The sequence below is a fragment of the Loxodonta africana genome, chromosome 7, assembly GCF_030014295.1.
Source record: "Loxodonta africana isolate mLoxAfr1 chromosome 7, mLoxAfr1.hap2, whole genome shotgun sequence".
Taxonomy (NCBI): Eukaryota; Metazoa; Chordata; class Mammalia; order Proboscidea; family Elephantidae; genus Loxodonta; species Loxodonta africana.
The window spans coordinates 80,122,368-80,142,426 of record NC_087348.1 but is presented as its reverse complement, the minus strand read 5'-3'; the positions used below and the strand labels follow the sequence as shown (position 1 = coordinate 80,142,426).

Genomic DNA, 20,059 nt, shown 5'->3' with positions numbered 1-20,059 from the left:
ACATGTTATCAGGAGGAACCTGTCCCTGGAGAAGGACATCATGTTTGGTAAAGTGGAGGGTCAGGGAAAAAGAGGAAGATCCTCAATGAGGTGGATTGACACAGGGGCTGCAACAATGGGCTCAAGCATAACAATGATTATGAGTATGGTGTAGGACCGGACATCATTTCATTCTGTTGTATCTAGTGTCACAAAGAGTTGGAACTGAATCTACGGTATCTAACAACAGCAACAAGTAACAAGGATGATAGTAGAAGAAATCATAATAACCATGATTTTCAGATTAGTCACAAAGTGCTAAGTAATTTGAATTGTTTAAAAATAAAATGGTCTACACAGTGTCTGTTGCAGGAATATCCATTGCTGTCTAGTCAATTCTGGTTCATAGCAATCCCATAGGACAGGGTAGAACTGCCCCACAGGGTTTCCAAAGCTGTTATCTTTATGGAAGCAGAATGTCAAACCACTGATCTTTTGGTTAACAGCAAGGGCTCCTTGTCACCAGGAATAGGGAGAAAAAATGTGGAGCCTGAAGGATTCCATCAGCTCTTTAGGATTCTGTCATTGCTTTAAGTGTTTGGCAGTGTATTTGAATAGTGGGCATTCCTGAGCTAAGATAGACTACATTGTATTGAATTTGTGAATTCAATGGTTTGATAGAGGATGAGTTCTTACCTCAAAGGAAAAGGCACATATCTTAACTTATTGATGAAAAGCATACAAAAACATAAAAATTAAGGCAAAAGAACAAAACAGATTTATAAAATTATGAGGCATTAGCGAGTAGGTGAAAGAAAGGGATAGGCGATACGGAGCAATACAATAAAAGGTCTACTCGACATAAGTGGAAATGCTCAGAGACATATAATTAACTCATATTTCTTGTCAAATACATAACCTTTAAAGGGTTCTTCTGAAATATACAATATGTGATTAAGATCCCAGCCTATAATCATCTATCAGTGCGATACCAATGTCTGCATTTTCTCCTAATTTATAATTAAAAATTTCAAAAATTAGCATCTGACATAGAATGCTATATCAAACTCTTGGCCTATGTTTTCATTAAAGTTAACTTAGGTAACCTGGTCCGATGTTCAAGAATATCTTCAAGCTGTTGGCAGCAAAACTCCAAACTCCCAGTAACTTATTGCAGAGATAAACTAAAAAATTTCCCCCTTCCAGTACTTCTATACCAGCCTTTCTATGGACCCTTTGATTCAGAATCAAAGCTCATTAATATGGTCTCTTAAGGAATATTCTCCTTCATTTGCCATGTATATCAATGAGAAGTATAAGAGAAAAATTGAAGTGGGAGGAAATCTCATCTCTCTTCTGGACTCTAAGAAAAATACACTAATTATATCTTTTTTGTTCTTATTCTATATTGACAGGATTGATTAGGTATTGGGGAGCCTTATATGAAACCACACATTGCTTCAAATGAGTGTGCTCAAGTGAGACTTGCCAGAATGTCCCCAGTCAATAGCTCATGGATTCACCCCTCATCATTCCTGCTATTGGGAATCCCAGGACTGGAAAACATACAGCTCTGGCTTGGTCTCCCATTTGGTGCAGTGTATCTGATTGCCCTTCTGGGGAATATTATCATCCTGTTTGTGATCCAGACTGAGCAGAGCCTCCACCAGCCCATGTTCTATCTATTGGCCATGTTGGCTATGACTGACCTGGGCCTGTCCACTGCCACCATTCCCAAAATGCTGGGCATCTTCTGGTTTGGCCTGAGCAAGATTGCCTTTGGTGGCTGCTTAGCTCAAATGTTCTTTATACACATGTTTACAGGCACTGAAGCATTCATGCTTGTGGCCATGTCTTTTGACCGCTATATGGCCATCTGCCACCCTCTCCGGTACAACGCAATTCTCACCAGCAAAAGGATTGGTATCATTGGTGTAGCAGGGATTCTGACAAATGTCGTTTTGCTTATTCCACTAGTATTTCTCCTTCTGAGGCTTTCATTCTGTGGACATTATATTATCCCCCACACCTATTGTGAACACATGGGCATTGCCCGTTTGGCTTGTGTCAGTATAAGAATCAACATATTATTTGGATTAATTCTTATTTCTATGATTCTTTTTGGTGTTATTTTGATTGCTATCTCCTATGTGAAGATTCTGCATATTGTTTTCAAGCTCCCTTCCTTGGATGCCAGGCATAAGGCTTTCAATACTTGTGGGTCCCATGTGTGTGTCATTTTAGTTTTCTTCACTCCAGCATTTTTCTCCTTTATGACCCATCGATTTGGTCACAATGTCCCCCATTATATCCACATCCTCCTGGCTAATTTATATGTGATCATTCCGCCTTCTCTTAACCCCATTATTTATGGAGTGAGAACCAAGCAGATCCGAGATCGGGTGGTGATGATCTTCCTTTCTAAAGAAATCTGATTCTAAGTACTTCATTTGGAGAAATTCTTTACGTTTTACTCTTTATTTCTTGTCTTCCTTCAAAATGGGGAATTTAAGAGCCATCAAGTTTTTCTGGCCTAAATGCTTTGTATGCTATGTTGTTAAACACAATGTTTCCTTTCTGGCGTGCAATATAACATTGAAGATAAATTTGCATAGGAAATACTTGTATTTAGACTAAACGTAAATAACATTCTTAAATAAATAGGTGTCATTTATTTTTGTGAAAGGTATTAAAATATTCTTTCTGTAAAAAATATTAAAATCAGTATTTGGGGATAAAGTCTTAATGCAACTCATAGTCTCTTTAAACAGAATTCATTTCTTATGATTGAAGGATGCTATGGTGTCAAGAACTATCCTAATTTTAATGGGATAAATAGATAATGCTGCAGGAGTGGGGATTCCAGGAGCACTAATTAAAGGAATCAAGCACAGCTTTTATCTCTTCCAGGGTAAAAATATCTAATAACCCATGACAGACAGGGCTGGTTCTTGTAATTGTGTAATCACAGAAAAGAAAATAATCAATAAAATATCCTTGGCCTTGCATACTGAGATACTAAATTAGACAGTCTGGTATTAAGACTTTTCTTCTCATAACTAGTAATCTAGGATAGGAGCCTGGTAGTGCATTGGTTAAGAGTGCGGCTGCTAATTGAAACGCTGGTTGTTCAAACTCACCAGCCGCCTCACAGGAAAATGATGTGGCAGTTCACTTCCATAAAGATTTACAGCCTTGGAAACCCTATGAGGCAGTTGTACTTTGTCCCACAGGGTCACTATGAGTCAGAATCAACTTGGTGGCAATTGATTTGGTTTCTTTGTTTTTAGTAATTTGGGTAAATTTGATGAAGACAATCCTTGGAAAAATATTTGAGAAATTTTATTCTAGGAATTCATTTCTACTAATCCTCCCATTTCTTGAGTTGAGGAACCCAAAAGAGTATCTTCAAGCTGTTAGCAGCAATACTCCAAACTCCCAGTAATTTATTGCAGAGATAAATTTAGAATTTCCCCCCTTCCAGTTCTTCTATGCCAGCCTTTCTATGGACCCTTTTATTCAGAATCAAAGCTCATTAATATGGTCTCTTAAATAAAGAATAATTTACTATGGTTCCTAATTTAGCAGTAGAAGAGACATAAAAAATTTTGACAATCCAGATTTTTGTTAACAATTTCTTAAATAACAGGTAAATATTTAATGAAGACTCTGGGTTAAAAGCACTTGTAGTCTTTCTCTCCCATTATCAGTCCCTGTAAGACGTGTGTGTGTGTGTGTGTGTGTGTGTGTGTGTGTCCGGAGCGGGGGTAGGAGGGGAGGAAGAGGTCACTGTAGTAGATATACAGTTTTTTGTCTAGCATCCCTCTTGGACAAAGCACAATACTGGTATTCAATTTGATCCTGGTTAGGATGTTAATCAGAGAATCTCACCCCATCTCTTTCTCCTATTAAGAGTTGAAATATTATCCAAGTTAGACACAGTCTCTGACCTTAGATTTGATTTTTGGACCTTGGTAGCATACCGTATGACACCCATTGTCATTGAGTCAATTCCAACTCATAGCAACCCTACAGAACAGAGTGGAACTGTCCCATAGGGTTTCCTAAGCTGTAATCTTTATGGATGCAGACTGCTACATCCTTCTCTCATGGAGCAGCTGGTGGGTTAGAACCACCAACTTTCCAGTTAGCAGCCAAGAGCTTAACCAGAGAGCCACCAAGGCTCCTTTAGACCCTTGGTAGACATAGTTTTTGGATCATAAGTTGTAAGATTTGGTAATGCTAACATCTCACTGTCACAAGTAAAGAGATTTTTCCTGAGGAATTAATCCAGTGTAGAGAGGGAAACAAAGCTTATAGAAGGAGAAAAGGTCAGGAGCACGACAATACTTTTGAACCACAGCATCTAGTCATATCTATTCCCTGATCTGTGAAGTCACATAAAGAAACATATTACCGCTATTTTAAACTAGTTAAAATTGGGTTGTTAACCATCAAAACCAAAATATCTCTAACAAATAAGTCAGTAAAGAGCTACAAGACCCATGTCATAGTATATTACAGAGCAAAAAAAGAAGAGAAAGAGCTTTAAACTTCCTTTTAAATTGAGTTGATTTTCCACTCATAGTGACTCCATGTAACAAAGTAGACCTGACGTATAGGGTTTAATACAGTAAAAGAGATAATATTTTTCCCCTGAGAATTGGGCAGAATTGCAACTAATGACTACGTCAAAAGAGTGGATAAGGAAATAAAACTTATGGCCAACCTACATGTAGTGCCTTGAAATAGAGAAAAGATACTGGCTTGGAACTTATCATACGATTCATTACCTACCTGCATCTATCTTTATCTTTCTACTATACATTTATTGCTTTCTAACATAGAAATATATTTTATCTCCCTCTCATTGATATTTGCACCTTCTTTAAACATTACTTGGGTTATGGCAGCAATCAGAACATAATGTGACAGGAAAAAAAGGGAAAGTTTTGGTACAAATCAGACTATAGGAAGCGTATTTCCCCCAAAAGGTTTTTATTGAGGAGTGCTGAGAAATAAAGTGCCCTGATACCTATGCGTAAATATGTTCTCAAGTACTTCATGTATTAAAAATGTCAAGGAACAAGGAAACGGTGTTAAAAATCCTTACTTCTTACCTCATTTTCAACAAAAGAAATTCAATGAGGAGAGTGTTTTCAAGAGAAGGTCCTAAAATAACTGAACATCAACTGAAACGTTAAATCTTACTTCACATCACATTGTTGTTAGGTGCTGCTGAGTTGATTTTTGACCCATGTGACCTAGTAGAGCTCTGTCCCAAAAGGTTTTCTAGGCTGTAATTTTTTAATCTTTTATGTGGACAGATTGACAGGTCTTTCTTCTGGGGAGTGTCTGAGTGGGTTTGAACCACCCACCTTTCAGTTAGCAGCAAAGTGCTTAGCAGTTGTGCCACCAGGGCTCCTACTTCACACCATACCAAATAAATCAATAAATAAAAAGAAGCAGCAGAAGAAGAAGACAAATTAACTCAGAATGATTGGTCAGAGTCCTAAACATAAAATCTAAAACTATAAAATCTCTAGAAGAAACTTATTCTAACCCTGGAGAAGGAGTTATTGTTTAGATAGTATGCAAAAAAACAAAAAACACGAACTGCATTAAAAAAAAAAATATATATATATATATATAAAATTGACTAAAAAATAAAAGCACTTATAACCAAATATTTATATAAAACTTTGGCAACTTACCAACAGAAATACAAAATAACCGAATTAAAAAACGGCAAAGGAACTGAATAGACATTTTACCAAAGAGGGCATTCAAATGGCCACCAAACACAATAAAAAGATGTAAAATAGAACACAATGAGATGCCATTTCTCTCCCACTGGGATGTTGTTGTCGTTGTTATTAGGTGCCATCGAATAGGTTCGAACTCATAGCGACCCTATGCACAACAGAAGGAAACACTGCCGGGTCCTGTGCCATCCTTACTATCGTTGTTACGCTTGAGCTCATTGTTGCAGCCACTGCATCAGTCCACCTCGTTGAGGGTCTTCCTCCTTTCCGCTGACTTTGTACTCCGCCAAGCATGATGGCCTTCTCCAGGGACGGATCCCTCCTGACAACATGTCCAAAGTATGTAAAAAGCAGCCTTGCCATCTTGCTTCTAAGGAGCATTCTGGTTGTACTTCTTCTAAGACAGATTTGTTCGTTCTTTTGGCAGTCCATGGTATATTCAATATTCTTCACCAACACCACAGCTGAAAGGCATCGATTTTTCTTTGGTCTCCTTATTCATTGTCCAGCTTTCATATGCATATGATGCGATTGAAAATACCATGGCTTCAGTCAGGTAAGTTTTAGTCTTCAAGGTGACATCTTTGCTCTTTAACACTTTAAAGAAGTCCTTCGCAGCAGATTTACCCAATGCAATGCTTCTTTTGATTTCTTGACTGCTGCTTCCAGGGGTGTTGATTGTAGATCCAACTGGGATAGTTAAAATTAAAGTAATAATAATAATAACAAATGTTGGTGGGGATATGGGAACACTGGGACACTTGTTCTTTGCTGGTGGGAAGGCAAAATAGTATAGCCCTTGTGGAAAACAGTGTGGTGGTTCCTCAAAAATATAAAAATAGAACTACAGCATGACCCAGCAATTTCACTGCTAGTACTATACCCAAGGGACCTGAAAGCAATGGTGCAAACAGACGTATGCACGCCAGTGTTCATTACAGCATAATTCATGATAGCAAAATGTGGAAACAACCTAAATGCCAATCGACGCATAAATGGATGAACAAAATGTGATACGTACGTACACTGGAATACTACTCAGCCAGTGAGGAAATGAAGTCTTGGTACGTGCTACAGTATGGCTGTAGCTTGAAGAAATTATGCTGCTTGAAATAAATCAATCTCAAAAGGACGAATATTGTATGACATCACTTATATAAAAAGACAAGAACAGGCAAATGTACAAAGAACAAAATTTATTAATGTTTACTGGGGTGGAGAAAGTAGGATTATTGCTTTTGGAGCAATGAGTTTCAGTGTATGGTGATGGAAAAATTGCACTGATTGAGGGTAGGGTTGCACAGGTGATTAATACAATTGCTGTCAATAAGTGTGTACCTATAAAGAGTTGAACTGGCAAAAGTTGTGTGATAGATATATTTACAACAACAAAAAAACAGCTGCTGAGGCTGCTTGAGCACAACCAAACACCTCATGGGTTCCTTGATTTGGAGGTTTAGTTTTTTGGTTTCATGGGACGTCCCAGTTACTTAGCCTAATGCCATGTTTAGTGGTTCTGTTCTACCTCCTAGTTTGTTTCACAGTGCCTGGGGTCTTAAAAGCTTGCAAGCAGCCATCCAAGGTACAACAATTGGTCTCTATTTGCTGGAACAGCAGAGGAAGGAGAGTCAGGGATAGGAGGAGGATATGGAATGTGTGGCTAATTTTCTCCAGAAACAACTGCCTCCTTTTCCATTAGACCAAAAGAATTGGATGGTGCCCAGCTAACATTACTGAGTATTTTGATCAAAGATTTTATGGAAGAATCCTGAACAAAAGGGAGAAAATGCAGAACGGAATTTCAAACTCTCATGGAATCCAAATTTTCTGGAGCCATGGAGGGCTGAATAAACTCCTGGAACTATTGCTCTGAGATAATTTTTAAATCTTAAACCAAAAATAATCCCTGAAGTCTTCTTTAAATCAAACAATAGTTTAGCTTAACTAGTAAAAAAATGTCTGCCTTGAGCACTCTACTCTTTTAAGAACTATCGATAGGGAATCAAATTGACAACAGCAATTTGAAAGATTCCATAGGAAACTTAGAGGATAGGGAGTTTATGTTGATGGAAGAGGAAGAGTTCAGATAAGGAGGGTGAGAATGGTTGCACAACTTAAAGAATGTTATCAATGTCACTGAAGTGTACATGTAGAAAGTGTTGAACTGGTGCATGTTCTGCTATGTATATTCTCAGCAACAACAAAAAATAAAATAAATTATAAAATAAAATAAAAAAATTTTGCTTTTCAAAAGGGACTAATGAAAAATGATAAAAATGCAAGTCATAGTCTCTAAGGAAATGTTTGTAGCACAAATATTTGACAATGAATTTTTATCCAGAATAAACCTTTTACAAGTCAATAATAAAAGGACAAAAAACTCAAATAAAAAGTGGAGAAAATATTTAAAGAGAGATGGTGGGAGCCAATACAGTGCTATAGACAGAAGCACCACACCACCCTCTGCAGCAAAGACCCAAAAAACTAAGTAAAACAGAGACTAACATTGATTCTGGAACCCTAAGCATCCAATGATGGGATAATGAACTCAACCAAGCACTGAATGCAATAAGAAACTGACAGAGAACAGAGAGTGAGGAGAGATATGGAGTGGAGGTTCCCTATCAGCTAACATGGCACTTATTCACCATCTTGGACTCTTCAGCCACCAAGAACAGTGGACAGAGACTACAGGAAGGCAGCTTCATAGAGCTACCTGCGGAGACAGAGCACACAGTAACCAGTGATACATGCTTTCCCACCTCCCACCGTTCTTCTTTCTTGCCACTTAGATTCACCCTGCCCACATCAGCTTGCTCCTTCAGCGCCATTTTTTTTTTCCCTGCAGTTGTTGTTTTTTTTTTTTTGGCTTTTGTTTGTTTCTTCTCTCTCTCTCATCTTCTTCTTTTCCATTCTTTTGAACATCTGGCTCTGTGTGCCATCTCCACTACTTCTTAACAAGCTGTGAATCACCACTCAGGTGGGAACCACTTCCCCAGTCCAAGCTGCCATGCTGGTGGTCTCCCTGGGGACACTTTTTTTTTCTTTTTTCCTTTTTGTTTTTCTTCATTTCTCATCTCTCTCTACTTTCCTTCTTTTCCTGTCTCCTGAATACCTGGCACCGTGTGCCATCTCTGCTTCTTCTAGACAGGATGTGCAGTACCTCAGGGCTGGGAAGCCACTTCCCTGGTCTGTGCCACCACACTTGTTGACTCCCTTGGGGCTTTTTGTTTCTTTTCTTTTCTTGGTTTCTTGTCTCTTTCTACCTTCTTTCCTTACCCTTCCCCCAAACACTTGGTGCTGTGTGATGTCTGAACTCCTTCTTGGCCAGCTGTGCAGTGCCACTCAGCTAGGAACCCGTTTCTGGTGGGCTCCCTTGGGGCATTTTTTCTCTTCTTTTTTTTCCTCTCAGTTTCTTGTCTCTTTCTATCTTCTTTCATTTCCTTCCACCCAACCACATGGCATCTCTTTTTTTTTTTTTCTCTTTCTTAGCTTCCTGTCTCTCTACATTCCTTCCAATCCTTTTTCCTGACCACCTGGTTGTGTGTGTCTTTCTATCTTTTCTTAATATAGTTTCTTATCTCCCTCTCCCTTCCTTCCTTTCCTTTCTCACCTCACTGAGCTGTGTGTGCCATACCTGGCCCTTCTTGACTGGCTGTGCCTCACCACCCAGCTAGAAAGCCACCAGAACATGACTTCCCCAGGTCTGTGCCACTTCAACTGCAGGATTCCTAAGAAATTTCTTTTTGGCCCCTGCTTCTTTCTCTCTTTCTCTTCTTTCCTACACACACTTAGCTCCATACATCACAACCTCCCCCTTCCTGCCCTTTGGCATCAACTGGATTCCTATACACCAAAAAAGAGAATAACAAAAAGGAAATCAAGAAAACAATACCATTTATAATTGCTCCCCCAAAATAAAATACTTAGGAATAAAACTTACCAGGGATGTAAAACTCCCTTACAAAGAAAACTACAAGACACTACTGCAAGAGACTAAATCTACATTAAGGGAAAAAAACATACCATGCTCATGGGTAGGTAGAGTCAACATTGTGAAAATTTCAATTATACCAAAAGTGATCTACAGATACAGCACATTCCCAATCCAAATACCAACAATATTCTTTAAAGAGATGGAAAAACTAATCATTAACTTTATATGGAAAGGGAAGAGACCTCAGACAAGTAAAGCACTACTGAAGAAGGATAAAGGAGGAGGACTTACACTACTTGACCTCGAAACCTACTACACAGCTGTGGTAATCAAAATAGCCTGGTACTGATACAATGATGGATACATTGTCCAGTGGAACAGAATTGAGAACTCAGGTATAAATCCACCCACCTACAGTCACCTGATCTTTCACAAGTGCCTAAAGTCCATCAAGTGGGGAAAAGACAGTCTTTTTAACAAATGGTTCTGTCAAAACTGGATGTCCATTTGCAAAAAAAATAAAAAAGAAACAGGACCCGTACCTCTCACCATACACAAAAACTAATTCAAAATGGATCAAAGACCTAAATATAAAGTCAAAAACTCTAAAGATCATGGAAGAAAAAATATGATCAATGCTAGCGGCCCTAATATACGACACTAACAGGATACAAACCATAACTAATAACACACAAACTCCAGAAGATAAGCTAGATAACTGGGACCTTTTAAAAATTAAACACATGCTCATCAAAATACTTCACCAAAAGAGTAAAAAGAGAAACTACAGACTGGGAAACAATTTTTGGCTATGACAAAGGCCTAATCTCTAAAATTTACAGGAAAATCTAACACCTCTACAACAAAAAGACAAATAATCCAATTAAAAAATGGGACAAGAATATGAACAGAAACTTCACCAAAGAAGACATTCAAGCAGCCAACAGACACATGAGGAAATTCTCTTGATCACTAGCCATTACAGAAATGCAAGTCAAAACCACAATGAGATACCATCTCACCCTGGCATTACTGGCACACACACACATGCACAAAAACAAAAACAAAAAAAAACCCAGGAAATAGCAAATGTTGGAGAGGCTGCCGGGAGATCAGAACTTTTATGGTCTGCTGGTGGGAATGCAAATGGTACAACCATTTTGGAAAATGATATGGTGCTTCCTTAAAGAGTTAGAAATACCATATGATCCAGCAATTCTACTCCTAGAAATATATCCTGGAGAAATAAAAGCCGTCACACAAATAGACATATGCACATCCACGCTCATTGCAGCATTATGCACAATAGCAAAAAGATGGAAACAACCTAGATGCCCATCAGCAGATAAATGGATAAACAAACTATGCTGCATACTTACAATGGAATACTATGCAACGATAAAGAACAATGATGAATCTTCAAAGCATCTCAGATCTTGGATGTATCTGGAGGGCATTATGCTGAGTGAAAAAAGTCAATCACAAAAGGAGACTGTATGGACTCCACTACTATAAAAATTCATGAAAGGATTTACACACAAATAGAAACAACCTTTGATGGTTACAAGGGAGGGAAGAGGTGGAGATGGAAAAACACTAAACAGACAATAGATTAATGGTAACTTTGGTGAAGGGTAAGACAGTACACAGCACTGTGGAAGCCAGCAAAACTTGATGAAGACAAAGTCATGGAAGCTTCATAGATACATCCAAACTCCCTGTGGGACTGAATTACTGGGCTGAGGGCTGTGGGGACCATGGTCTCAGGTAACATCTAGCTCAGTTGGCATAACAGTTTATAAAGAAAATGCTCTATATTCTGCTTTGGTGAGTAGCATCTGGGGTCTTACAAACTTGTGAGTGGCCATCTAAGATACTTCACTGGCATCATCCCACCCAGAGCAAGGGAGAATGAAGAAAATCAAAGACACCAAGGAAAGATTAATCCAAAGGACTAATGGATCACAACTACCACAGCTTCTACCAGACTGGGTCCAGCACAGCTAGATGATGCCCAGCTACTGAAGCAGGCAGTCATGAAAGGGTTATGAACCATGCCATAATAGTTGTTTTCAGAAAATCTACTCTTGCTACTTTTTTGTTAAAACTTTTGTTACAGCCTTTTGCCATGATTGGTCAAATCCTCAGGTTTCTTCTCTTCTCCTGGCAGAATGCTGAGGTGCATCCATACTGACTCTGAATTTATCCACTATATGACCTTCCTGGGGTGGTAGTAGCAAGCTGTAGCCATTCTTTTTAGGGCTAAAATTATGCAGACTATGTGTGCATCATAAGACTAAAGATCCTCTCCTCACTGTTCATGCATATGTAGTTCACTCCCTATAAAAGGAGCAAATTTGTCCTGGTTCAGGGAGCTGGCAGCCTTAGGTCACAAGACCCTGCCTGTCTCCCAGTTTGCAAACTGTGAATAAACCTTTCTCTTCTTCCAACCCTGAATCTGGCTGACTTCAGTTTGCCAGCCTGCTTGGCAAGAACCTGTTAGTTGACGGCTTCACTGGCACCACTGACTGCTCTGACAGGGATCACAATTGACAGTCCCGGACAGAGCTGGAGAAAATGTAGAATAAAATTCTAACTCAAAAAAAAAAAAAAAGACCAGACTTACTGGTCTGACAGAGACAGGAGAAATCCCAAGAGTATGGCCCCCGGACACCATTTTAGCTCAGTAATGAAATCACTCCTGACATTCATCCTTCAGTCAAAGACTAGGCAGGCCTATAAAACAAAATGAGACTAAATGGGCACACGAGCCCAAGGGCAAGGGCGAGAAGGCAGAGGGGACAGGAAAGCTGATAATGGATAATCTAAATTTGAGAAGGGGAGAGTGTTGATGTGTTGAGGGATTGGCAACGAATGTCACAAAATGATATGTGTATTAATTATTTAATGAAAAGCTAGTTTTCTCTGTAAACCTTCATCTAAAGTACAATATAAAAAAAAAAAGATTTAAATGGATACTTCACAAAGAAAGACAAATGGCCAATAAACTTGTGAAAATGTGTTCGATATCACTAGCCATCAGGGAAACGCAAACTGAAACCACAATTAGATAGAAATACATGCTCTTTAAAATTGCTTAAGCTAACAAGATTAGCCATATTAAGTGTTACAAAGATGTGGAGAAACTGTTCCCTCAAACATCGCTAGTAAAAAAAAAAAAAAAAAACTAGTAGAAAGGCAAAATGACACAAAGACTTTAGGGAATGGTTTGGCAGTTTCTTAAAAATTTAAATATACATTTATCCTACGACCCAACCAATGCAGTTCTAAGTATTTACCCAAAAGAAATGAAAAACCCTTTTCATACAAAGACTTGTACATGGGTATTCGTAGAAGGTTTATGCGTAATAGGCCCAAACTAGAAATAACCTGAATGCTTACCAGAAGGTGAACAGCTAAAAAAAAAAAAAAAATTGTGGTATATACATACAATTTCATAACATTCAGCCATAAAATAAAACAATCTATTGATATACAGAAAGGGAGGAATCTTAAGATAATTGTACTAAGTAAAAAGACTAGAAACAATTTATACTCCGTGACTTCATTTGTACAAAATTCTATAAAAAGGCAAATCAATCTCCAAAGTCAGAAAGAAGACCAGTGGTTGCCTGTGGTCAGGGTTGAGGGAGGGAGGGGTTACAAAAAGTCATTAAGGAACTTTTTGTGGGGTAGAAATGTTCATTATCCTGATTATGGTAACAGTTTCAGAGTTGTCTTGGTTATCTAGTGCTACTGTAACAGAAATAGCACAAGTGGATGGCTTTAACGAAGAGAAATTTATTCTCTCACAGTTAGGAGGCTGGAAATTCAAACTAGGGGGCAGGCTCCAGGGGAAGGGTTTCTCTCTCTGTGATTCCTGGAGGAAGGTCCTTGTCAGCAATCTTCCCCTGCTCTAGGAACTTCTCATCGCAGGGACCCCGAAGGACATGTGCTCCTGGCTCTACTTTCTTGGTGGTATGAGGTCCCCATGTCTCTCTGCTTGTTTGTCTTTTCTGTAACTCAAAAGGGATTGACTTAAAGCGCAAACTAATCTTATAGATTGAGTCCTGTCTTATTAACATAACTGTTGCTAATTCCACTTCATTACCATCATAGAGATAGGACATACAATGCTTAGGGAAATCACAGCAGAGACCAAAATGGTGAATAGTCATACAATACTGGGAATCATGGACTCTTGAAGTTGACACACATTTTGGGGGTCACAATTCAATCTATGAGAATATGTATATCCCAAACTCACAAATTGTATGCCTTAAATATGTGTACTCTATTATTGGTAATATAATATGTACTTATTTCTTCTTTTGAGTATGTGTGTGTGTACATATATATAAACAAACTAGCTGCCTTCGAGTTGATTTCAACTCACAGCAACCCTTTAGGACAGAGTGGAACTACCCCATAGGGCTTCTCAGGAGTGGCTGGTGGATTCGAACGGCTGACATTTTGGATAGCAGCTGAATTCTTAACCACTAAGGCTGAATGCTGTGTCACCAAGTTGACATAAGTCACCTTTGCCTATGTGCTGGCATGTGTGGTTACTTTCAGTTGAACATCTGGCTTTGTTTGTTCAAATTTTAGAATTCTTCCTATATAGAGGTATTACAGTTTTACACTTCCCTTTGTTATTCAGATAAAGTGGGAATTGATCACCTTTGTGGAACTTGGGTTGATGAAAACTCAAATCTTGGTTTCAGTTTTGAAAGAATTTGTTTACCTCCAATCTCTTCTCATGGCTAATGTTTAGTATTATAGAACTTTCAACTAAAACCCAGGTGTGATCATTAGGATTCCTCCATGGCCCATCCATAACTCTAATGCTTGTCCCTTTAGTACTTTCAGACTGCTGAGAACTAGCAGCTGATTTTCAGAGGGTTTTTGCTTATTGTTTTACTCTCCTGTCCGTCATAGGTACAAAAGTAAAAAAGAAATAAATTGGAAGAAAGGAAAAACAGTCATATTTACTGCTTTCCTAATTTCAACAGTATCTTGACACATAAGATTGAAACTCTGCTGTTTTCCAGTTTCTTCGTCCTCTTATAGCAGCCATGCACTCAGGCAAAACTTGGATTCTAACTACTTTGTTGAAGTTTCAAATCAGCAATGCCATCCGGTAACAATTCAATAGATTAAGTATCCCTATATGGTATAATACTGCCCTTCAAGTCTTTGGTGCTTCAGCAACTTTGGGATGCATCAAAATGATTATTTTTACGTTTTATTCAAGCTTTCTAGCAATTTTGAATAGATCTGCCACAAACTGTTGTGGTTACGTGCCAAAGAGTTGGTTCTAACTCATGACCACCTTATGTACAACAAAACAAAACACTGCCCATTTTTGTGCCATCCTCACAATCCTTGCTATGTTTGAGCCCATAGATATAGCCATTGTATCAATTCATCTCATTGAAGGTCTTCCTCTTTTTTGCTGACCCTCTACTTTACTAAGCATGATGTCTTTCTCCAGGGACTAGTCCCTCTTGATAAAACGTCCAAAGTACTGAGATGAAGTCTTGCCATACTTGATTCTAATGAGCATTCTGGCTGCACTTATTTCTCTAGGATATACACTTCCAAAGTCCTGGAGTTCAAATACCAAAAGGAAAGAACATGCTCAGTATTCTCAAGCTAAAGAACTGAAGAAAAAATTCAAGCTTGAAGTTGTAATATTGAAGAATTCTATGGGGAAAATATTAAATGACACAGGAAGCATCAAAAGAAGATGGGAGGAATACACTATACAAAAATAATTGGTCAATATTCAATCATTTCAGGAGGTAGCATAAGACCAGGAACCAATGTTGCTGAAGGAAGAGGTCCAAGCTACACTGAAGCCCTTGTTGAAAAACAAGGCTCCAGGAATTGACAGAATAACAAATGAGATGTTTCAACAGATGGATGCAGCACTGGAAGGCCTCGCTCACCTATGCTAAGAAATTTGGAAGACAGCTACCTGGCCAACTGACTGGAAGAGATCTATATTTATGCCTATTCCAAAGACGGTGAACCAACCGAATTTGGAAATTATCCAACACTATCATTAATATCACACAAAAGTAAAATTTTGCTAAAGATCATTCAAAAGTGACCCCAATAGTACATAGACAAGGAATTGCAAGAAATTCAAGCCAGATTCAGAAGAGGACGTGAAACAAAGAATATCATTGCCAATGTCATATGGATCCTTGCTGAAAGCAGAGAATACCAGAAAGATGTTTATCTGTGTTAATTGACTATGCAAAGGCATTCGACTGTGTGGATCATAACAAATTATGAATAACATTGTGAAGAATTGGAAATCCAGAACACTTAATTGTGCTCATGAGGAACAGGTACATACATCAAGAGGCAGTCATTCAAACAGAACAAGGGGATACTGCATGGTTTAAAATCAGGGAAGGTATGTGTCAGGGTTGTATCCTTTCACCATACTTATTCAATCTATATGATGAGCAAATAATCCATGAAGAAGGACTATATGAAGAAGAACAGGGCATGAGGATTGGAGGAAGGTTCATTAACAGCTTGCATTATGCAGGTGACACAACCTTTCTTGCTGAAAGTGAAGAGGACTCAAAGCACTTACTGAAAAAGATCGAAGACCACAGACTTCAGTATGGATTGCACCTCAACATAAAGAAAAAAAAAATCCTCACAACTGGACCAATAAGCAAAATCATGACAAACGGAGAAAAGACTAAAGTTATCAAGGATTGCATTTTACTTGGATCTACAATCAACACCCACAGAAGCAGCAGTCAAGAAATCAAATGATGCATTGCATTGGGCAAATCTGCACAGAATACCTCTTAAAGTGTTAAAAAGCAAAGATGACACCTTAAAGACTAAGGTGCACCTGACCCAAGCCATGGTGTTCTCAGTCACCTCAAATGCATTCGAAGGCTGGCAAATGACTAAGGAAAACTGCAGAACTGATGCCTTTGAATGATGGTGTTGGTGAAGAATATTGAGTATAACAAAGGAACAAACAAGTCTGTCTTGGAAGAAGTATAACCAGAATGCTCCTTAGAAGCAAGGATGGTGAGATTACATCTCACATACTTTGGACAAGCTATCCGGACGGATCAGCCTTTGGAGAAGGATGTCATGCTTACTAAAGAAGTGGGTGTGTGAAAAAGGGGAAGGCCCTCAACAAGATGGATTGACACAGTGGCTGAAACAGTGGGCTCAAGTATAACGACGATTGTGGGCAGTGTCTCGTTCTGTTGTGCAGACTCAAGGGCACCTGTCAACTAACAACATATTCCTAGGATTGGGATTGCTGGCTCATATGGTATTTCTATTTCTAGGTTTTTAAGGAAGCCCTGTATCATTTTCCAAAATGGTTGTACTGCCAGCTGTGCGTAAGAGTTTCAATCTCTCCAAAGCCTCTCCAGCTTTTGTCATTTTCTGTTATTTTGATTCTTGCCAGTAATGTCAGAGTGAGATGGTATCTCGTTGTGGTTTTGATTTGTATCTCTCTAATGGCTTTTTTTTTGTGGCTACCGATCTCAAGCATTTCCTCTTGTGTCTATTAGTCTCCTGAATGTTTTCTTTGGTGAAGTGTCTGTTCATATCCTTTGTCCATTTTTTAATTGGATTATTTGTCTTTTTCTTGTAGAGGTATTGGATTTTTGTATGTATTTTAGATATTAGACTTTTGTGGGATTATCATAGCCAATTTTTTTTTCCCAATCTGTAGGTTCTGTTTTTACTCTTTTGGTGAAGTCATTTGATGAGAATAAGTGTTTAATTTTTAGAAGATCCAAGGTATCAAGCTTAACTTCTGGAGTTTTGTATTGCTAGTTATGGTTTGTATTCTATTTATGCCATGTATTAGGGCCTGTAACATTGATCCTATTTTTTCTCCTCTGATCTTTATTGGTTTTGATTTTATATTTAGGTCTCTGATCCATTTTGAGTTAGTTTTTGTGCATGGTGTGAAGTATGGGTCCTGTTTCATTTTTTTGCAGATGGACGTCTGGTTTTGCCAGGACCATTTGTTTAAAAAGACTGTGTTTTCTCCACTTAATGGGCCTTGGGCACTTATGGCAGATCAGGTGACCATAGGTGGATGGGTTACATCTGGGTTCTCAATTCTGTTTCATTGGTCAATGTGTCTGTCATTGCATCAATCCCTGGCTGTTTTGACTACAGTGGCTGTATAGAAGGCTCTATGGTGAGGTAGTGCAAGTCCTCCTACTCTATTTTTCTTCAGTAGTGCTTTACTTATCTGGAGCCTTTTTCCTTTCCTTCCATTAATGATTAGTTAATGATTAATTTTTCCATCTCTTTAAAGAATGTCATTGGTATTTGGATTGGGATGTGTTTTATTTGTATATTGCTTTAGGTAGAATTGATATTTTCACAATGTTGTGCCACTCAGGGGTGCACTAACTTCTGGTGCAGTATGTGATGTCTGGACTTAAGTGCATGTGGGAAAGAAGAGAGAGCAGAATCCAAAAACAAAAAAGAAAACAAAAAATAAATAAAATAATTTAGAAAATGCCTCAAGGGAACATAGTGGCCTGGACTGGGGAAGCCATATTCCAGTGGCTCCCTGGGTGAAGGGTGGTCACAGCCTGTCAAAAAGCAGTGGGTGGCACATACAGCCAAGTGGTCGGGAGGAAAAAATGGAAGGAAGGTAGAGAGAGACAAAAAAATGAGAAAGAAAAAAATTATATATATACATAAAAGTCCAGTGTGAGCCCACCAACATGGCTGCACATATGGGGAAAGGGCTGCTCAGGCAAGTGGCCCAGCACTGCCCGTCAAAATGCTGCAGAGATGGAACACAGCACCAGCTAGACGGGAGAAAGGAAAGGAAAGAGGTGAGAGAGAGAAAGACAAAACAAAAATAAACCAAACAACAACAAAATGTCACTGAATTAAACTGCTGGTGGGGGCAAGGTGAGTCCAAGTGGCAAAGAGCCAGAAAGTGGCAGAGGCAGTGCAGATGGCAGCAGTATGGGGGGTGAGAAAGCATGTACCCCTGGTTAACGGGTGCTCCATCTCATGCTGAGAGCTCCGTGAAGTTGCCTTCCCCTACCCCCTATCCTCAGCTCTTGGTGTCTGAGAGATCCAAGGTGGTGTGTCCATGCTTGCCAGTTGGCAGGGGACATCCATTCTGCAGCTTTTCTCATTCTCTGTCAGCCTCCTATTCCATTCAGAGCTTGGTTGAATTCTTTATTCCCTCATTTGCCACTTAGGGCTCCAGGACTGATGACTATAACTGTTTTATTTAGTTTTTAGGGTCTTTGCTATAAAGGAATGGTGTGGTGCTTCTGTCTATAGCAAAATGTTGGCTCTGCCTCCTGGTATATTATTGTTAAATTATGAAAATATCTTGGGTCTAGGAAACTCTCAGGGACGGCTCTTCTCTATCCAGGAGCATGCTGAGACTGGGCCATCTCAGCATGAGTACTCCTTCACAATAATTGCAGGAGGGAAAGTAGTGAGACTCTAAGGATTTTTTCACTGCTTCTCCATTATCTGAGTTCTTGACTGCTGCTTCCATGGGTACTGATTGTGGACCCAAGTAAAATGAAATCCTTGACAATATCAATCTTTTCTCCATTTATCATGATGTTGCCTATTGGTCCAGCTGTGAGGATTTTTGTTTTCTTTATGTTAAAATGTAATCCATGCTAAAGGCTGTAGTCTTTGACTTTTATCAGTAAGTGCTTCAAGTCTTCTTCACTTTCAGCAAGCAAACTTGTGTCTTCTGTGTATTGAAGATTGTTAATGATTCTTCCTCCAGTCTTGATGCTGTAATCTTCTTCCTATAATCTAGCTTCTTGGATTATTTGCTTAGCACACAGATTGAGTAAGTATGGTGAAAGAATACAACACTGACACACACCTTTCCTGATTTTAAACCATGCAGTATCCCCCTGTGTTTGCAGCTGTATCTTGGTCTATGTTCAGGTTCCACGTGAGCGCAATTAAGTGTTCTGGAATACTCATTCTTTGCAAAGTTATCTGTAATTTGCTATGATCCACACAGATGAATGCCTTTTCATAGTCAATAAAACACAGGTAAACATCTTTCTGGTATTCTCTGCTTTCAACCAAGATCCATCTGACATCAGCAATGACACCCCTCATTTCATGTCCTCTTCTGAATGAAGCTTAAATTTCTGGCAGTTCTCTCTGGAGGCACTGCTGCAACCTTTTTTGAATTATCCTTCTGTGAGATAGATCGACACAATAGCTGTAACATTGGGTGCAAATATACATGTGAAAGCTGAGCAATGAATAAGGGAGACCGAAGAAGAATTGAGGCCTTTGAATTGTGGTGTTTGCAAAGAGTATTCAATGTACCAAGGACTGCCAAAAGAACGAAAAAATC

General features: G+C 38.9%; 1 protein-coding gene across 1 annotated transcript; it reads left to right on the top strand.

Moving 5' to 3' along the window:
* The first annotated feature begins 1,413 nt into the window (after positions 1-1,413).
* On the top strand, positions 1,414-2,596 carry LOC135231980 (olfactory receptor 52E8-like). Its single transcript, XM_064289224.1, has one exon. The coding sequence runs from the start codon at positions 1,422-1,424 to the stop codon at positions 2,412-2,414; it is 993 nt and encodes a 330-aa protein (XP_064145294.1). The 5' UTR covers positions 1,414-1,421; the 3' UTR covers positions 2,415-2,596.
* Positions 2,597-20,059: the final 17,463 nt, after the last annotated feature.